The sequence below is a fragment of the Cheilinus undulatus genome, linkage group 21, assembly GCF_018320785.1.
Source record: "Cheilinus undulatus linkage group 21, ASM1832078v1, whole genome shotgun sequence".
NCBI lineage: Eukaryota > Metazoa > Chordata > Actinopteri > Labriformes > Labridae > Cheilinus > Cheilinus undulatus.
This window is the reverse complement of record NC_054885.1, coordinates 16,039,193-16,059,433: the sequence shown is the minus strand read 5'-3', so window position 1 is coordinate 16,059,433 and position 20,241 is coordinate 16,039,193. Positions and strand designations below refer to the sequence as shown.

Sequence of the window (20,241 nt, the reverse complement as noted above, 5' to 3'; positions counted from 1 at the left end):
TGACGACCTACTTTTGCACACTTTGTTTACAGATACCTTAATCTACATCAAATTGCATTTGATTTTCAGTATTATCTGTCACTGAGTGGTACAATGTTGTCACAGCTGTCGTCTTTGAATTAGTATATTTAGCATTTTGCTCTCACAGTAGGTTCACGTCTGCTGACAGAATTCAACTAATGAACCAGGTTATGAATTTATGCTGCTGTCTTGTAACCTGTCAGAAGAAATTTCTGGTGCATTTTCAATTTCTTCCTCTTCTTCACAAAATGAAAAGGCTGATTTCTATTTTGGGCCTGCTAAATTTCAGCTTAGTGGTGCTCCATATTCTGCCTGTAGCAAAGAAGGCAGTATGAGATGAATAATTCACCTCAAAGACAAGTTAAGTTGTTCAAGTGCCTAAAAATGTAATGTGCTCATTTTAGTTTTAGACAGAAAAGTAACATTTTGTCTACAGAACATTCACGTCTGTAAAGTTCATGTTGAACCAGTGGTTTAATTTTAGTCCTATAGCATATGTTACACTGTTGTACTCTTCTTTCAAGTCCAGTTGAGGTGAGTAATGTTGAATTTCCTGAATGCACTGACATTAAGCTGACCAGCAGAGGCTGCTAACAGACCACAGATAGGCTTTAACCTTCTACTCACTCTCTCCCCCCCCTCAGCCCCTCTCCAAGTGCCGTGTTTTCAGCGGGATTATAAATATTTATGTCCTGTGATGAAGAGGATTGCTGTGTTCTCTAAACTCTTTAGTCAGCATTCTGCACTTTACTTCAGCTGGGGTTTTCTGTTACCAAAATGTCTATTTAAGGAGTAAATGTGCAGCGAATCAAACAGAGCAGAAAACTGTAGATGCACTTTTAATCTGTGGACATGGAGCATGTCTTGTCTTTATAATCGACTTCATTGTCCTGCTGGGACAGGCTGCCCTTCATTACTGCAGCACAATGCAATCCAGTTTGACTTTCACATTACGACTGTGATTAAAAAACAGACAAAAAAAGCAAAACATTCTGTTGTATTTGAGCCATAGCTTCTGTCCTCAATAATAATAATAATAATAATAATAATAATCTTCATCAATGAGGATTAATGAGCCCATCCCAGAAGAAGCCATGCAAGCTCAAGCCATGACATTACCTCCAAGGATCATGAGCAGATCCTTTCTTTCTATAAACTTTAGTCTTTCCATCACATTGGTAAAGGTTCATTGTTGTCTCATCAGTCCATAAAACTTTGTCCCAGAATGTTTGAGGCTCGTCACTGTACCTTTCATCAAATTCCAGCCTGGCCTTCCTGTTCGTATTGCTATAATGAGTGGTTTGCATCTTCCGGTGTAGCCTCTGTACTTTTGTTTATGAAGTCTTCTGTGAACAGTAGATTGAGATACCTTCGCTCCTGCCCTCTGGAGGTTGTTGCTGATGTCACAGTTGTTTAGGGTCTTTCTTTACAGCTCTCACAATGTTTCTGTCGTCAACTGATGCTGTCTTCCTTGTTCTACCTGTTCAACATCTGTGACTGAGTACACCAGTGGTTTCTTTCTTCTTCAGGACATTCCTAATGGTTGCATTGGCTATGGCCAATTTTTGTGCTGTGGCTCTGATTGATTTTACATATTCTCTTAGCTTCACAATTGCTTGTTTTTTTTTACCCATAGACGACTCCAGTTTTAATCATTTGACAGCACTAATATATGTAAATATAGATATACATATGGTTCAGACCTGAAACTTCAGTCTTTGGGTTGTTTGTGGACGAGCCGGTTCAAAGAGCCGGCTCTTTCATGTGAGCCAGATGCCTTTTCAGAACAGTTATATATGACTTTATCACTTGTATTAATAATCATTTTTATAAATGTTATGTGTGTCTGTGTGTTAGGGATGATATTTTCTGTGCATTAAAGACTCATGAGAAATGACGTAATTAATGTTTTATGTCATGTGGTTCATACAACCCAGCCAGTGACCAGATTTCATCTGACCTGCAAAATGTTTTCAGGAGAATGTACATTTTGAAAATAATAAGATCAACTTTTCATCAAGTATAGAGCATAGTTGGAGTAAAATACCTGTCTAAATTTCAATCATATGTTGTGGTCACTGTTAGAGTTGGCAGGTCAAACGAAGCCGCACTTTTACCCGAATGAAGAGCTGTTTTGGAGCTGAATGAGCTGCCTCTTTTTGCTGAGCTGAGACAAATAATCCATGTCACTGAAAAGAGCTTGATTTCCCATCACTAGAGCAAATTTCAGTCCTTAAAACACTCTTTAAAATGTAAGGATTGATGATGAATAAGTAAAAGACTTCAGCTAACGTAGGTCAGTTGGTCCAGCCTTACACCCCGTGAACTTATTCATACATACGACAAATATTTACAACTATTATAAGCAGATCTCTAAAGTGTAAATATCTGCTCTAAATATCAGCAGAAATTTTATCTTTTTAAAATTTTTATCTGCCAATATGGATAATTCACTTTTACAGCCAATCTGTCATGGTACTGACAAGCTTTACACTTTTCAGTTTGGGAATTTAATTTTAAAGCACAAATCTACAAAAGAAGGGGAGTGGTGTAAAACATACAACTGTAGGTGTCTTAGCCAACTTCTCCAGTCATCCCTGGTTTTATGGCAGCAACTGAGCTCACTTAGTTCCCAGCATTCCTTTAGCTCAACAGGATCAGTAAACACTGAAACCAATGAGAGGAACTCTGCTCCTCTGGTGTCTGCGTGCACTGAATTCTGGCAAATTCAAATTGTTACCTCCGCCAAGGAGGTTATGTGATAGGCAGAGTTGTTAGTTTGCTTGTTAGTTTGTTAGCAACATAACTCAAAAAGCCATGGACGGATTTTGATGAAATTTTCAGGAAATGTCAGGAATGGCATAAGGAAGAACTGATTAGATTTTGGGAGTGATCTGGATCACCATCTGGATCCAGGAATTTTTTAAGGATTCGTTACTATTGGGAGATAGGGCTAATGGTGGAGGTCAGCGCTCTCCGAGTTTTTCTGTTTTCCCAATTTTCTGTTTAACAGTCTAAGAGTCAACTATGGGACAGGATGTCTGACCTCAATGGCAGGGAGCCCAAAAGTATGAAAGTAGAGCAAAAAAGAAAAGATGAAGAAGAGGGTTTGTACTGAGTTTGATTGATGTGATCTGTTTCTAGATGCTTATTTCTGGCTGAGGAGTTCTGCTGACACGCAAGAAAAAAACCCTCTGTGGGTGCAAGAGAGAGGCATCCATCATTTTCAACTTCAACATTTGTGCATCCAATTGCTGAAAAGTAGGTTTGGATCCAGGGTGTGATCCTTTAGAGTTTGGAAAAGTCATGAATTACTGTAAGTTTTCTCACAAGTCTCCCACATACACTGTTATTTCTGAGTGCATCCTTTTCAACATTCAAGGTCACAATAGAAGTTATTTTTTAAAAGTTTTTATTAAGCTTTAAGTCTTCAGATCAAACCACATGCCTTAAGTTATAGCTTCATATAATATAACTCTATCTAATATCTATATGAGGCAGCCATGATTTCAGGAAATGCATGCATTTTTTCTGATATTTACACCTTAAATACCAGTAATATAATATGTTTTTGAAGTTGAAATTGTTTTTGATGGGCTTGTGTTACAGTGCATCTCTGCATGGCTCCTGTTGTTCAGTCTGCATGGAGCATATGGCGACTGAAGCATGTGGTTCCCCGGGGTTCTGCCTTTGAAACTATGCAGGCCAATTCAGTATGTGTCCCCCCCTCTTACTGGGACAGGCCATTACTCTCTGTCATCGCCCCAAACAACGGTGTCACCTTACTATTCTTAGTCAAAATATAGAAAGCATCAATGTATTTATGTGATACAGCGGCATGAAGACTTTCACTTTGAAGGAAGATCCTGTCATGGCCCGTATCAAAAATGGAACAATATGAGAAACGAAGACGAGTCAAAATATTCAAAACAAGATGATGCTTCCTCAGTTTGCCAGTCATGACCCAGTTTATAAGAGACAGCCTAAACACAGAGGGACACTACAGAGACACTCATCCCTTTGAATCAAGCAGGGTTATAAACACTGGGCAAAAAATGTACCTTTTTCCTTTTTTTAATTTATGTTGAATTAAGTGAACCTCAGGTTGGTTTTATAAACACAGTGCATTATTTAATCCCCTTATTCTTTTTCAGCTTTGTTAGGTTGCAGCCTGATGCTACAGTCAAATAAAAGTGTTTTTATTCTTGTTGATCTACACTCAGTGCCCCATCATGACAAAGTGAAAACAGAATTTTAGAAATTTTAGCAAATTTATTAAAAATAAAAACTGAAATATCATATTGACGTAAAAATTAATACCTTTTGAAAACACTTGAAATTTAGCTCAGGTGCCTCCCAGTTCTCCCAGTCTTTGCTGAGATGTTCCTACATCTTGACTGGAATCCACCTGTGGTAAATCAAACTGATTGGACATGATTTGGAGAGGCAAACACCTCTCTATAGAAGGCCTCACAGCTGAGAATGCAAATGAGAGCAAAAACCAAACCATGAAGTCAAAGGAACTGCCTGCAGAGCTTAGAGGCAGGATCGCTGCAATGCCCAGATCTGGGGAAAGCTCCACAAAAGTTCTGTTGCACTGAAGGTTCCCATAAAAACAGGGGCCTCCATAATTCTCAAATGGACAAAGGACAACCAACACTGCAGCCCGCCACGAATCTGGGTTTATGGCTGAGTGGCTGTCCTTCGTGCATGAGCTCCTATACTCCCAGCTGCCCTTTAGCAACCGCCTTATACAATTCAAAAGTGGGGCACTTTTTAAATATATTTTATGTTGTAGAAAAATATGTTAAAATCTCTTGAGCTCATGTTCACCACAGACCTTATTTCAGGGATTTACAAAAAAAAATCCCATATACCAGGGGTGTCTAAACTATGGCTGGGGGGCCAAATGTGGCTGTGGACCATTTTTGAGGGGCCTGCAGCAAATTCTAAAAAATCAAATGGTATCTTGCCCACACACATGAACCTGAAACATGTGCTTGACTGTATTGTACTTCTTAGTTTCAGTACCATGCTAATCCTGTAAACAAACATTTTAGAGATTTATTTTTGAGGACTTTTTATGTCTTTATTTTAGAGAGGAGGATAGTAGACAGAGTTGGAATAAGGAATTTTAGACTGGAGGTAGAGACCAGTGGGAAGGGTGCCACAGTCCAGACTTGAACCCAAGCCACATGCACATGGTGGGCAACCTAACTGCCAGGCCATCAGGCCTCAGGCTTGGCCATGTAAACAAATATTTTGACCAGAAGAATTTATTTATGTTTTTTTTTTTTGGACGCACACTGTTGTTAAACATAATGAAACCAAAATAAAGACTGTTTTTTGATTTATTGTTTTTTTGAATACAGCAGCAAATGGCCAGAGGGGTCAAAAGTATTCACATTCATTACTCAGGTAGAAGTATAAATACTAGGGTTTAAAAAGATTTCTGTAGAAGTTGAAGTATCAACTCAAGATTTTTACTCAAGTAAAAATATAACAGTACTGGTTTCAAAACTACTTAAAGTATAAAAGTAAAAGTAATGTAAAGGGGAAAAAATTCCATGAAGGACAAAAGCTCAGGCCCGCCAAAGGGGCCAATTCCATTCTAAAATTCCATTCCATTCTACCATTCCATTATACATTCCATTCCATGCCATTCTACCATTCCATTATGCATTCCATTCCATTCCATTCTACCATTCCATTATGCATTCCATTCCATTCCATTCAACCATTCCATTGTGCGTTCCATTCCATTCCATTCTACCATTCCATTCCATTCCATTCTACCATAGTGCACTACCCCACCTCCCCAAAAAACATTTTTCTAAAGGCCATAATGACTATAAGTTATATTAAAATGTTAATGTTGAATAATTTGGGATGCACCTGTTTCAGCCATATTTATGTCCATTGAAAATGAAGGCATTTTAGTACAATGCAAATATATTCAAGAACCATATACAGTATGTGTACTACCAACCTCCTCGCTGGTGCTTGGTTTGGACATTTCGCTCCAGTTCTCTTGAGTCTCTGCTACGGACATCTTTGTACTAGGCTACATACGTCTGCTATTTCCTTGCTGGAATGTGACGTGATTTGTCATGTTCGAAGGTGCAATGGATCACGTACAAACCAATAGGCTGTCAGAATGGTATTATGTTGATACTTCTCATCCAACCACAGTCAAATTCACTCTATCCGGATGGCGCGATTTATCTGGATAGTTTTTTGTTTTTTTTATTCATGTTTTTTAAACGATGCCAAGCCGGAACGTAAACAAGCTGAAATGAAATAAGAGTAACAAGGCTATTTTTAAAATGTAAGGAGTAGAAAGTACAGATAATTGAGTGAAAATGTAAGGAGTAGAAGTAAAAAGTCAGCTGAAAAACAATTACTCCAGTAAAGTATAGATACCCCAAATTTCTATATACGTAAGGTAACAAAGTATTTGTACTTAGTTACTTGACACCTCTGCAAATGTCAGAACCAATAGCGTTTCAGAGGTGGAGCCAGTGGTAGCCAGGGCCAATCAGGGCATCCCCAGCATTCCTAAAATGATTGGCTATTTCCTTGTCAGCTGTTAAGTAGCTATTTGAGCATACTCAATCACTAAGCATATCTTAACCTATGTTAAATTGGTTTAACTAACTTTAATATCCTCAAGGTGAGGTATATGAAAGTAGGCCCACCATCTCTGTATATTTCTGTATGTGGCCCTCAATGATAACAGCTTGACACCTCTGCCATAGACATCCAGACAAGGATCTAGAAGTGGTAAAATAGCAGCTCACTTCCCCATTTCGGGGCTCATTCTTACACCACTCTGCATCACTCTGTACCATTTAGCTCACATGTAGCTATAGTGTAACAGCAGTTTAATCAGAATTGGATCACATTTCTTTATTGAATTAAGAGTAAAGAGCATAACTGAAATATTACTTGGATAACTATGGCAATTCTAGAGCTAATACATGCAAACAAGCACTGACCCCTGGGGATGCATGCATTTATCAGACCTAAAACCCATGCAGGGTTGCCGCTTTGGTGACGCTAGATAACCTTGAGTCGATCACTGACCCCTGTGGTGATAACGTCTTGATTGACTTTCAAGGGTACTTTGTGTGCCTACCTAACCCGGGTCATAGGAAAATCAGGGTTCGATTCCAGAGAGGGAGTGTGAGAAATAGCTGCCACATCCAAGGAAGGCAGCAGGTGCCGAAAAGTCCCAACTCGGGCAGGCACATATTGACAAACAATAATGGAAAATACGTTTTGCTCTTCTACTGAATTGCTTCAGACTGAATTTTATCCACCAACAAGCTCCATCTTAAACTATAACAGCTTCAGCCCTGTGAGCTAAGGCTATTACCGGAGCAGTGCATGCTTATTTCTTCTCTTTGTACTTCTCTGATTGTCCCATCACAAGTGACAGACAGAACATTCGTCCAGTCACCTTCAGAGAATGTTTTAAAAAGCTGTGCCCTTCCCAAATGTTTTGTCTAGGAGGTTTCCTGGATGAATGTGAAATATATCCCATGCAATGGATATTTGAAACAGTTTTTCTGGCATGCCAGGTTGGTTCCCCTCTGCTGTGATTGTGCAGTTAGTCTCACCTGTATTTGATTGTCCCAGATTCACTTGTGTCTAATTATCCCTGTGTATTTAGACTCTGTGGTCCTGCCCTTCTTTGTCAGTTCACTGTACAACTCGTGCCTTTCCCAACTTTTGTTCAGAGAAATTTTTGTTGGATTTTCAAAGTAAGGTGTTGCCTCTTTGGCCTGTTTTTAGTTCAAATTATTTACTTGAGGGTGGTAGAAAAGGGTTTTATTTCTATATGGAGGTGGTACCACATCTAGCTTAAGTGCACAAAAACACATTTTAAAAGCTTCCGTTCTTGTATGATTTCACTTCTACAACCCTTAAACACTTATTGAAACACTATATCTTTCTTTTAACTATGTTTTGACATATTGAATTTCATCCCAATGAACATGCTAGTGACAGCTTGAATTTGTAAGCCTGTGTGTATCATTCGTGGGAAAGAAGCTGAAGGAGACCTGCTTCTGTAGGCTTAATATGTACTTCAGTGAGGCTTAACTAATGCAGGCGATAAATAACTCTGGTGTCATCCTGTACACACAGGATCACTGGATCATGTGGGACACCTATAGTTAGTCTCCTATCTCTGCTTTATACCCACAATATAAGAGTCATTTCAACCTTTTCAAGGCATTTAGTCACAGTATAAATCACCAGGGATGAACCGTGAAGACATCAAAAAGATGTATTTGAGATAATTCAGCTTAAATATCCAATAATGTAAAGTTAGAATGTACATTAGGAGGAATAGACTCAAGGACCTTTTATGTCAAACAGCCCTCTATAATCTTCCACGAGGGGATTTTGCTCTCCTTCAACATCTGAATCTCAAGTTGCACTTGCCTGAAATAGCTGTTCTTCAATCTCTGCCTGTCTTTCTGACTTAAGTTCTCACTCAAATTAAACCCTGAAAGACTGTTTATTATTATTGCTAAGGTTAGGGCATGCAGGAAAACAGCACAGAATTAAAAGACAGCTAAATGATTTGAATTCATAATTTAACACTGATATTAATTTGGCATCAAAGAAAGAAAAATGAAGGCATGCGTGTATTCTGTTTTTGCTGTGTCATGAAAATACACAACTTGCAAATTCCTCGCATAATCATACACTCCTCAGGCATGTCTGCGATGGTAGAGAGGTTCAAACCAATCTAGGGGCTCCTGAGGTCACGACCTGCTGCCGGTGTCTTTGACCTTGTTCTCTCACATCCCTGCCGAGGGCTTTCAGTCCCATAAAATACACCCTGATGACAGCTACAGCTACCGCAGGACAAATGGGATTGTCAGAGCCTGCAGGAATGCAAGGCTGCTGCTGCTTTGCTCTCATTTTCATTTCTCTCGTTGTTTCTCCCCCATGCTCTTTAGCTAGGGACTGTGCCAAGGTTTCTGTAGTGTGGAGGTGGGAGGGGGGGTGATAACTTTTTTTTGACCCCACTGTGAGTTATTGGCAGTTGAAAGGTGTTATGACTAGTTTCTATAATGGATCCAATCTATCTCAAGCCACCATAACTGCACAAAATATGGGGCAAACGCATGAATTCTACACAGCACATTACTAGATGCCATTTAAATTAGGTCTTTGATAACATTAGAATTACTGTCCTTTTAATTTGCATGGAAAGGGTTTTATTTTCCTCCAAATGGTTGTATAATGGCTCAGCATCTCTGCGTGCTGATATTTGCACCTACAACATGATAAGGGGAGCATTAAAGCTGTGCCTTTGGACTTATGTAAAAAAGTACACTTAATTGTGCAGCTTTGACAAAGCATCACACTGTTTGGCTGCACAGAGATGGATACATATTCAAAAATGTTTACGCAGAACCGCCAACTATAACCATCAAATAGCAGCCTGGGTTTGAATCCGGCCTGAGGCCCTTTGCCGCATGTCTCTCCCCCACTCTCGTCCCTGTTTCCGAGACTATCCATTGTCCTCCTCTATCTAATAAAGGCCCAAAAACAAATCTTAAAAAAAAATCCATATCTCTTGTCTCTTTGGCATTTGTTTTTTGTACTTTTCATATAATATTCTGGTTTCCCTATACTATAAGCCCACTTGCATTTGTAAGAATGACTTTTTGTTTCTGCTAAAATCACTACACCAGTAACAAATGGACAAGTGAGGATTAATCCTTAAGCTGCTGCCTGAAGCCTTTGTTATCAGTGCCACTGTTCAGCTCATGTCTTTACAAGTAAGGCATAAAGTGCTGCTTATGCTCTCGTGATCAAAAGTTGAGAGAAACTTTGAGTTTACAGCACCATTCAGTGCTGATTAGGATGACACAGAGTAGCCTGGTAAGCTAACTGTTGATGCTAACTGCTAGTTAGCCTGGTGTCGTGTGTCAATTAAGATTGGTGTTACTGTAGTGTTTTACCTTCTTACAACTTACATGTCTCATGTCCTCCTGACTTTCTAGCTTTTGCAGAAAGCCAAAATAATCCAGTCTATTTTCTTTAAGCCTGGTGGCTGTGAATAAACATTATGATCCAAGTTACTGCTCTGAGTGCCATTGTTTTGGTTGCTCTGCATCATGCAGTTTTACAACTGCCACCATCTGCTGGCTATTTTGGTAACTGCACCATGGTGGTATGTATTTTAAAACTGAGTCAATGCCACACCCACTCATGAGAAACAGGATCCTCTCAAATTAAAAATAAAAGCTAAAACCTGAATAGAGGACTTATCGGTCTGCTATGCAGCTATGTTGCGTTTCTATTTTTTAAGCCACCAGAAAAACAATCACATTTATGTCATGACAGGCAGACAGTTGGAGTGTAAAAGTCTCAGTTTCATTTTCTCATCATGTATTTTACTCTTCGGGCATTCTTCATATTTTCTTTTCTGAGTTATGTGAAGTTTTTTGCTTCTATATATCAAAAATCTTTGTTAGGTTGCTGCTGAAAACACTCCATTTCCTGATACTGCTCTTCAAAAAAAGCCTTCAATGATAAGCATTGGTAACTTGACATGCCAGATCTGGAAAACCTTCAATACTAAGCATTGGGAAAGGGCAGAGGCTTTGAAAAAAAAAGTCGGAGTGTAATTGGATGAACGTTCTGTCTGTCACATCTTTACGGGTCAATCAGAGCAGCAAAACACGTGATGTAGCCGCTACCGGGGAGCGTGTGTGCAGCTACTGAGGAATAACATGAACCATGGCGACTATAGACATGTCAGTACACGACTTTTTGTCGTTTTTGAAAAGAAAACAACTCACTGCTGTTCTTTGTTCTTTTTTAACAAAGAAATGTCAAGTTCTGATAAGACTGGCGTTTTTGCAGCATCCACACTAATGTCTTCCGCCATAATTGCACAGGCAATTGTTGCTGCTTGCTTACGTCAGGACTCCGCCGCACCTGAAAGTACTGCCCTTCATCGCTGATTGGTCCTGTCACTTTCTAATCAGTTCCAAATGGTTCAGACGAGAGCTTTGCAAGATGGATTCGCCAGTGAGAAACCAGGAAATGGGCGTATCCATCTGCTTTGCAAGGTTAAAGCATTGGAGTATACCTTACAAAACTTATCATCGCAATGCTAACAGACAGGAGAGGTTGAACTGTTGCTTTGAGAGAGACAAAGCCAGAGTATGCTAATTTAATCATCCAGGACTAAAGACAAGTGAAATATGGATTCTAACACATGACTTGCACTGGAAATGGGATGTAGGGGGTTTGAGGGGTGTAAGCTTGTTCTTTATTTGATCAACAAAAAAGAGACCATCTTTTTTTCAACAAAGAGGAAAAAGTGTAACCACTTCACTTTTCTGAAGTGTACCTACCCTCAGTAAATATTTCTTTGCACTCCCTTGAAAAAAATATTTATCATGTCAAGTCTTTGGTTAAACACAGAATGTGTCTGAACTTCAGCCACTGTCCCACCTTTCAAAGTTCAGACTGGCAGAGGTGTTGTTAATGTCCATTTTGCAAGGCCTAACGAGTTAATCAGCTGGCAGGTTGTCCAGTGGATCGGACTTTGCCTTATAGCTCTGAATCATTTTACCACTAATGGTGTCTTCCTCCTCCTCAAAGCTCTGCAGCTCTAGCCAAGGTTTCAAGTGACAGCTATTCTGTCGCTCCTCTCCTTCCTTGTTCCACTTGATGGGGGGCAGGATAAAGTGACTGGCAGTACTGGTGTGTGTGTTTAGGTGGTGTGTGTGTAGGGGGGGTGATGAGGTGATAAAAAGGGATGAAGGCGGAAAGCACAGAGAGATCCACAGACAAGGAGGGAGGAAGACACGTTCAGAGGAATCACTATAAACAGACACAGAAATGCCTGAGCCCCAGAAGCCAGGTAAGCTCGTCGGACCGGGAGGATCACACTCAGAAAACTGGCTGATAAAAAAAAAATATGTGGCAGCTGAGGGTGCAGAGAGATGTTCAGATGCAGAACAGAGAAATCGACAAAGATACTCTAGCCCAGAATTTGAAAGTATTCCTAGTACAAACGTGCAGAAGAATCTTTGCATCACAAAAACATTTGGCTAAAATTTTACAAGCTCGTTAACAGGTTATTGGTATTGCATCAATGCTAACATAATCCCACATGTCAAAAAAACCTTGATATGCAATTTATTAGCTGGCATGGAAGTCAAAGCTGTAAACTTTAACGAGTTGCATGTTTTTTAGTTTTCATTAGCCATTTAAAGCTTAAAGATGTCTTTAAATTCAACTTCATTGCTTGTTACATAAATATAATTTGTATTTTTTAGGGTTTTTTTTTGCAGATGATCAAGTGATAAAGTTATTTATGTCTATTGAAGCCAAACTCCAAATTAACCTTATTTTTAAGTAAACCCAGTTGTTGGGAAATTAATTTTCCTGCTGTCTCACATATTCCTGGTTGAAGTCATGAATCTTGCAGCATAGACTACTTCAAAATTGAAGTAAAAGACCCCCTCTTTCCTCACTGAGATTTCAGCTGTATAATGTGGCACAGCCATATGCAAAATAAGTTAATATCCTCTGCACTAAAGCATTAACCGACCGTTGATAGAAGCTGTAATATGTGCCATTAAACTGTACAGGCTGACGGCGCATGTCGTAATGTTTGTGTCAGCCTGAAATACGTTCTGCTGCCTCTGTCAACAATGACCTCAAAGTGCCGTAAATCAACCGCTCGCTCGAAACCAGAGGAATGAATGCATGCATGAGGGACAGGAGGGAAAGCAGGCAGGAGGAAGAGGAAGAAGAAGAGGAGGTAGCAGATAAAAGCAGAGAGATGAGCAGGATGATTTGTCAGAGGAACCTCTGCCAAGTCAGGTGTAACTACCTCGCGTCGTATCTCTGCACCTCAGACGCCTTATCTATCTGACCCTGATTGCCTCTCTCGATCTGTTACACCGTCTCCCCTGCTGGCATCCATCTCCCGGTGCCAATCTGCTGGAGGTTCTCTGTATTATTGTGTGAAAAGTCAGATCTTTTCCTTTTTTTTTCCTTCGGAAGTCTCTCTGTCATGTGCTGATGAAAATTCAGACATCTTTTTTTTCCTCTTCGAAACTGTAAAACAAAAGCTGTCGTTCTTAGATCCTGGGAAGCGTTTCCCCTCCAGAGCACTTACACCCTTCAGTAATTCCACCCCTACATTTCATTACATCTTACAAATGTGTCACCAGTCCAGTGACCTGACATCACACATATCAGGTTCCTAACAGCACTTTACTACCTTCACACCGGCTCCTCTTGTTCTTGTGTTTCCACCCATCCCGAATTGTTGGCCCTGTCTTGAACTTCATCACACTTTCTTAGCTTTGGAAGCCCTCTGCCCCTGTTGATCAGCTGGTCAAAGGCTCATGTGATCCCACCACCACCCCTCTCCAGTTGTGTCACAGTTTTCTGCCTCAGGAATCAAGAAGCCGAGGGGATATGGAGGAAGCACGCATCCCAATAAACAGCCACGAGAATAGTGGTGGGACGGCGGCTGTGGCCTTGCAGATCCACAAAGGGAAAGACGCCTCTGGGAAAGGAGGGGTGCATGTCCGCTTTGTTAGCCCCTACTTGACCTTTTATAGTAAAAAAAAAAAAAAAAAAAAAGCTTATCCATAGCAGAAACAACAGACTGATTTTTAACTTTCTGTTACACTACCAGAGGCCATCATTCCTTTTTCACTCCCATGCCTCAAAACGTACTACAACATTTCACTTCTCTGCAAAATAAAACCAACGATGTCCTAGTTTTAGGTAAGTGGGCTCTATTTAAATTTCTTCCTCCATCATTACACAAGCCTCAAAACAGAAAGTAAACCACAATTTGTGAGGCATGATTTGTTCTCTTTTGTGTAAAGTAGGCATTGGTCTGCCTTGAAACTTGACATAGTTCTAAATAAGTCTGAAAAGAAGGAGACAAATGAGCTTCTAGTTAATCAGAGAATAAAAATCATAAAAGTTGCAGTGTGGTAGGATAAACCTCCACCAGGGAAGTGAATGCACATGTAGCTGTCCAAAAGTAGACACAGGCAGAGAGATGTTGGTCATCATAGATGCTGTGGCATTCGTTTTACCAGATTATGTGCTAATACACTAGAGCAGGGGTTTTCAAGGTGTGGGAGTGGTGCCTCCTTCATGAAAACATTCTAACGTAGCAAATGTAGCTTGTGTACCTCATTCATCTATGTTAGTAATATCTATGTTTGCTAAAGCTCACATTGCTAAAGCTAACTTACAGTAGCTACATTGGTTTATGTCCAGCCATCCATCCATCCGTTTTCTATACCACTTATCCCGTTCGGGGTCGCAGGGGAGCCTATCCCAGCTATCATTGGGTCAATCGCAGGGCTGACATATACAGACAGACAACCAGGCACACTCACACTCACACCTACGGCCAATTTAAGTTAACTTTACAAGCCTTCTGGGGCTGGCTGCCTAGGAGCATCCCCACATCATGATGCTGCCACTACTGTGCTTCACAGTGGTGATGGTGTGTTTGTAGTGATATGGCAGTGTCTGGTGTCATCAGACATAGCATCTTGTCAGGTGTCTGCACCATTTTGGGCTCATTAGACCAAAAGACTTCCCTCCACATGACCATGGAGTCTCCATCATGCCTTTTTGTGAAGTCTTGCTGAGATTTAATTCAAGTTTTCCTCAGTAGTGGATTTCTCGTTGCCATTCTCCCATAAAGCTTAGATGAGAGTAAATACTCTAAGAGGGAAGAATACTTTATCTAGTCACTGGCGGACTTTGTCTATGGATAAAGTTGAATTTTAAAATAAACTTCTAAAACAAGACATGTTGCTGCTTTTCACTGTTGAACTGAATTGTGACCCCAAACGGAGGTAAGACCTCTGTGAACCATCATACCTCTACTTTGTAAGCCTTGATTCCTCCTTTTTGATTGAAAACAAACGTCTTCTGCCATGATCTGCTGTCTAGTTTCAGATGTAAAAATATGGAAGAAGCTTTAACTAACACAAAATTCATTCTTATTCGCTCCTAAGAAAGAACTAAGCAGCTTTTTGTGCTGCAGTTAAATTTAGACATATATCTGAAGTCTGTGGTTTGAGTAACCACAGACAACAAGGCCATCTTTTTTCATTTTTGTTTTTCGGCCTAGCAGTTGTTTGGCAGAGATTGAACCTCCCGTCTTACTGTCAGCGAAAGGCTAGAAAGAAGCCAGTAGCCTGTCAGCCCCTGCGTCTCAACCCCTCAAATCCGCACGTCTCACAACGGGTCCCGTGTAGCATTACCTCATACCAAGGCCATCATCAAGTTCCCACAGGTATGCGCTCGCTGCTTGATGGATTACAAGCAGATGTAGAGTCAACAACTGCGCCATGAGGCTCTACAAAGAGTGCCAAAGTGAACTGATCCATGATGTATCATTAACAAAGACTCACTGAACATGGACCAAACACTGCTGCCTGAATCCTTACCTTATGCTAATAGCTTCCTCTTTGGTTTAAGAAAGGCCTTAGCCTATTTGGAGCACACGCTGGAGGACAAAAGGGAATGAATGGGAGGCCAAGTTTAATGACAGCTTAATACGGCATTCAGAGCCGCCTTTGTCTTCCGAACCACACTGATTCTTCTTACCTAAATTGAAGTTGCACTAAACAATTGTTTTCCTACAATGAGACTCCTTATTCAAATAATAAGAGCTTGTTCAAATCAGCAGCAAAGTTTACAGCACTCATAAAATCTAATCTTCTGTTTCACACCCCTTTATTCCTCTTCCAGGCCTATTACCAAATCCTTTCCTTTCTGCTCCCTTGTTCATCCATAAATCCTCCTCCTCATGTGTGGCGCAGAGCAGAGGGGAGGCAGGGGGAGGGACACATTACCGGTGGAATCAAAACAAGCCATAATTCTTCTCATCATCTCCATAGCTCTGTGTTATATACAGTACAGCGCTTCCATCCCTCACATTCCCTCCATAGGCTTGCGTGTCTGCTCCCTTCGGTTGTCCGTCACAACACACTTATTGCACGACCCTGACGACATGCATACGGACCGAATAACGCAGGAATGTCAGCGCCTTTAAAGGTTTATCAACTTGTCCCAGCGGGAGAAACATTATGAGTGACCTTTTTCTTTGTAGAAAGGTCTCACTGGAGCTTGGCGCACGCTCCTGGGATCAAGATCAAACAGAGAGAGAATGCAGATCAGAATAGTGTCATAAAAATTTTGGAGTGTATCCACATATGCTAAAAATATCAGAGGCTGTATTCCTCAAACTTCTAAGCTTAAGGTTTATTTTAGGATAGGAAGACTCTACATGAAGCAAGAACTCCTTGAGTTGAAGAAGCTTCTTTTTTTTAACTCAGTTAGGAAATCTTTACTATTCTTTCCAGAAGTCTGTAAATTTACATACACAGTTAAGTTAAGCTACTGTTACAGTACTTATAGGAAATATTCACCCACTTAAATGTTTTACCCTTTCACTGATTTTATAAAACAATCATGGTTGATATAATTTGGCTTTGTTTGCCCAATTTTTTTTATAAATCTCTCATTAATGGCATAGTGAAAACAGATGATTACAAAGTAATGTCTATTTAACAAAAAGATGCAATGTAAAATATGTGACTGCATAAATATTCACCCCTCAATTATCATTATTTATAATTCTATTCGGTTCTTCTTTGCAAAACGGTTCAAGCTCTGTCAGATTGCATGAGGATTGGCTGTAAACAGCCCTTTTCAAGTGGAGCCACATATTCTCTTTTGGATTGAGATCTGGGATTTGACTCCAGAGCATTCCCCTTATTGCCTTTAAACCGTGTGTGTAGTGTTGAGTCTTGCTGGAAAAATAGTCTTCTCCCAAGCTGTAGTTCTCTTACAGACTGAGTAAGATCATCCTCCAGGATTTTCCTATATTTGGTCGCATTCATTTAACCCTCTGCATTTACAAGTCTTCTGGGGCAGCTGCCAAGAAGCATCCCCACAGCATGATGCTGCCCGCAGGCGGGGCGAGGGGGTGACTAATACTGCTTTCCCGCTAAAATTAGCGTGTAAAAACGGGGTTTTTAAATGTGGGTAAACCCGCTAAAAATCGACAAGTGACTCCTTTACCATTGCCAGCAGACCCAGGTCTGCTCGCCAGCAGACAAGCATTGTTTACAACTAGGTAAACAATGGAAAGGAGCGTGGAAGCCATGGACAACCATTTTTCGTACTTTGTACTTTTATCCTTCTTTCAAAATATACAAACTCAGCGCAGACTGAACGACATTTGAGGGCTGATGATATGAAGGTGGATGGAATTTGTTGCTGAGATAGCAAAGAGTCGCAGAAAGAGGAGACAACAATCGGAGGCGAGCCGATAAAAATCCATGTCCATTGCAGGGCCAGTTGACCCGGGTCTGAATGCCGATTAGAGCCTTTCCAACTGCCGACAGGAGCAGGTTGTTAGCGTGTTTAAAGTGTGGGAAAGGGGTATAATGGGGCTTGAGCCACAAATGTTTTCTTAAAAGCCCCAAATCTTTTAGGTTGGTTTAAAGTATGCTGCTGATAATTGTTATGAAGGAAAAATGCAAAACAAAATAAGTTAGAAACATTTGGGCCTTGCTGATTATAACAGAGAAATTTAATTCTTAAAGCCAAACTTTAAAAAGATCTTTTTACCAGTAAGAACTCATGCATTAACTGCAGTAATAAAAGTACTTTAAACATTGTTCTAAAAATACAAATCTCTGCATTTTTGTGAATAAATTAATTTCCATGATTCTTTTGATACTTTGTTTGAAAAGTGCAGTTTTGGTTGCAAACTTTTACAGTAAATAACTAACCTATTCTACTTATAAATCACACATCGGACAATTTAGCACGAGTGTGAGACATGAGTTTAGAATGATTATGGCAATTTTAATGCAATTAAATTAGGAAACAAACTATGTAAGACTGCAGGAATTTTTTTAGGTTGAATTGCATGATTTTTGTCAAAAATAGGAATTAGGTTTTTGGCAATTTAAATCCAAATATGTGTTTAAAATTGCAAAAGAATTGTGCAAACAACTGCCTGATCAGCAAAAACTTTCTTAGGAAGTGATCCCCTGGACCGTCTCTCTTTTGGCTTAGTCCAGGATATTAAAAATGTCTGGCTCTGCTCCTGATGCAAACACTACCGTGCTCCACAGTGGGAATGGTGTGTTTAAAGAGATGTGCAGTGTTTGGTGCGTCTTTTCAGATGGCCAAAAAAAGCCTCATTTCGCGTTTCATCAAACCAAAGAACTTTCTTCCACTTGACCATGAAATCTCCCACATGAATTTGGTGAACTCTAGTCCAGCATTAATCTGAGTGGTTTCAACAGTGGCTTTCTCTTTTCCCTTTTTATTATAAAGCTTAAACAAATCTGGACAGCAGCTGTTGTATGCAGAGTCTCTCCCATCCCAGGTGCTGAAGTTTGTAACTTCTTCAGAGTAGTCATGGATGGTGGGCTTTCTCAGTAGTTCACTTCTTGCACAATCACTCAGTTTGTGAGGATAGCCTTTTTTTTTAATCTCCAGTCTTATTCTTTTCAATCACCTTTCTCTGAGTTGCATGGAGTGTTTTTTTGTCATCATGGTGTGATGGTAGCAAGGAATACTGACCTGAGACACATTCACTGCACCAATTCAAAATTTAACTCAATATATCCAAAAATAAAAATGCTTTTTTAGTCAAAAAATACTGATAACCTTTTCAGCTGCATCTATTTTTACACAGCTTATCTTAAAGCATGGTTTAAATTGTTTACAGATTCTAAAAATAGCCTGAGATAAACATGCTTTCCATCATTTTACTGTTTCATTTCTTCTGCACAAACTCAATAGACATCAATATTTAATTTGGATAAAACGACTTCATACAAATTTCAGATATTTTCCTTTAATCCATAAATCCTTCAAAAACATGATAGAGGATGACATATTGTGGCAGATTTCTCTGTTGTTGTCTGTACTGGTGAAATAATTATAGCTTGAGAAATATTCCTGCCAAAACCTATTTTCTGCAAAAACACAAAGCGTAGAGTAGACAAGTTGGTTGAGATTGTTATACCATTGTTTTTTGGAAATTCACAAGAGAAGAAAGCCCTTAAAATATTTAACACATTAAATATATTCCCCCTTTCCCCCCCAAAGTAGCTGAAGCTCAGCAGCCAAAAACAAAAAGTAGGTCATGCAAATATGCAAACATCTCTCCTGCTTCATTCCTGGTCAGCATATTTAGAGCTGGGAGTGCTCAGCTTTTACACTGTGTGTAATAATAAGCTTCTCAACATGAGAGGCTACAATGTTTCTTCATATGATGCCAAATTACAACAAAAGCAACATCATGACAGTACATACAGACCAATTTTAGACTGTAATATGTTATACTGTGTAATTTCTAGAGACCCAGTGTTAGTCCCCAATAACCAAGCACATGGCAGTGACGGCAAGACAAATCTTTACTACTATCAGTAGAACCAGACTCAAAAGTGAACAGCCACCTGGGCTCAGAAAAGTATTGAAGAAGAATGACTAGAATTTCTGTTTTACTTTTAAAGACAATGTGAGAGTGGCTGATAATCATAGTCGTGACATCCGGAGTAAAAGCACGCCCACAACTGTGACAAGGAAGTAGAATTAACCAAAGCCTAGTTACATACATTATTAATTAATACCTCTGACTGTGTATCCACATGGACAAGCATTTCCATCGACACCACTGTACATAAGTGAAGCCAAAATACCCCTCGCAACAGGAGTTATAATACGCTGGTGATGTAATTCAGAACTGAGACATGTCTACATAACCGGCACAACATAACTGGCAACTGATCAGAAGCATTAGAGCAGGGGTTCTCAGCAGGACCCCATTGGGGGGTCGCGAGACACTGAGAGGGGGTCTCCAGATGCCTTAAAAAAAAATAAGAACATTTTTGAATTACACTGTTGCCACTTACACCAATTTTTCCCAATTTTAACCCATTTCATCACTTTTTCCCACCAGCTTTACCAGTTTCAACACAATTTTGCAACTTAAAACCAGTGTTAATTTTGTTCACTAAAACTATGACTAAAACTATCTGTCCACAGACTTTTTTCCATGACAAAAACTAGACTAAAACTAAGAAAAATAGATCTGTGATGACTAAAACTGACAAAACTAAGTTTAGTTTTTGTCAAAATGACTAAAACTAGACTAAA

At 39.8% G+C, this 20,241-nt stretch overlaps 1 protein-coding gene across 1 annotated transcript in view; it reads left to right on the top strand.

Annotated features, from left to right (window-relative positions):
• The first annotated feature begins 11,853 nt into the window (after nucleotides 1-11,853).
• Nucleotides 11,854-20,241, top strand: part of mybpc2a (myosin binding protein Ca) — an 84,928-nt gene continuing 76,540 nt past the window's right edge. Inside the window, exon 1 of the mRNA XM_041777731.1 lies at nucleotides 11,854-11,923. Coding sequence (XP_041633665.1) covers nucleotides 11,902-11,923 — 22 coding nt within the window. The 5' untranslated portion in view covers nucleotides 11,854-11,901. The remainder of the gene's footprint in view (nucleotides 11,924-20,241) is intronic.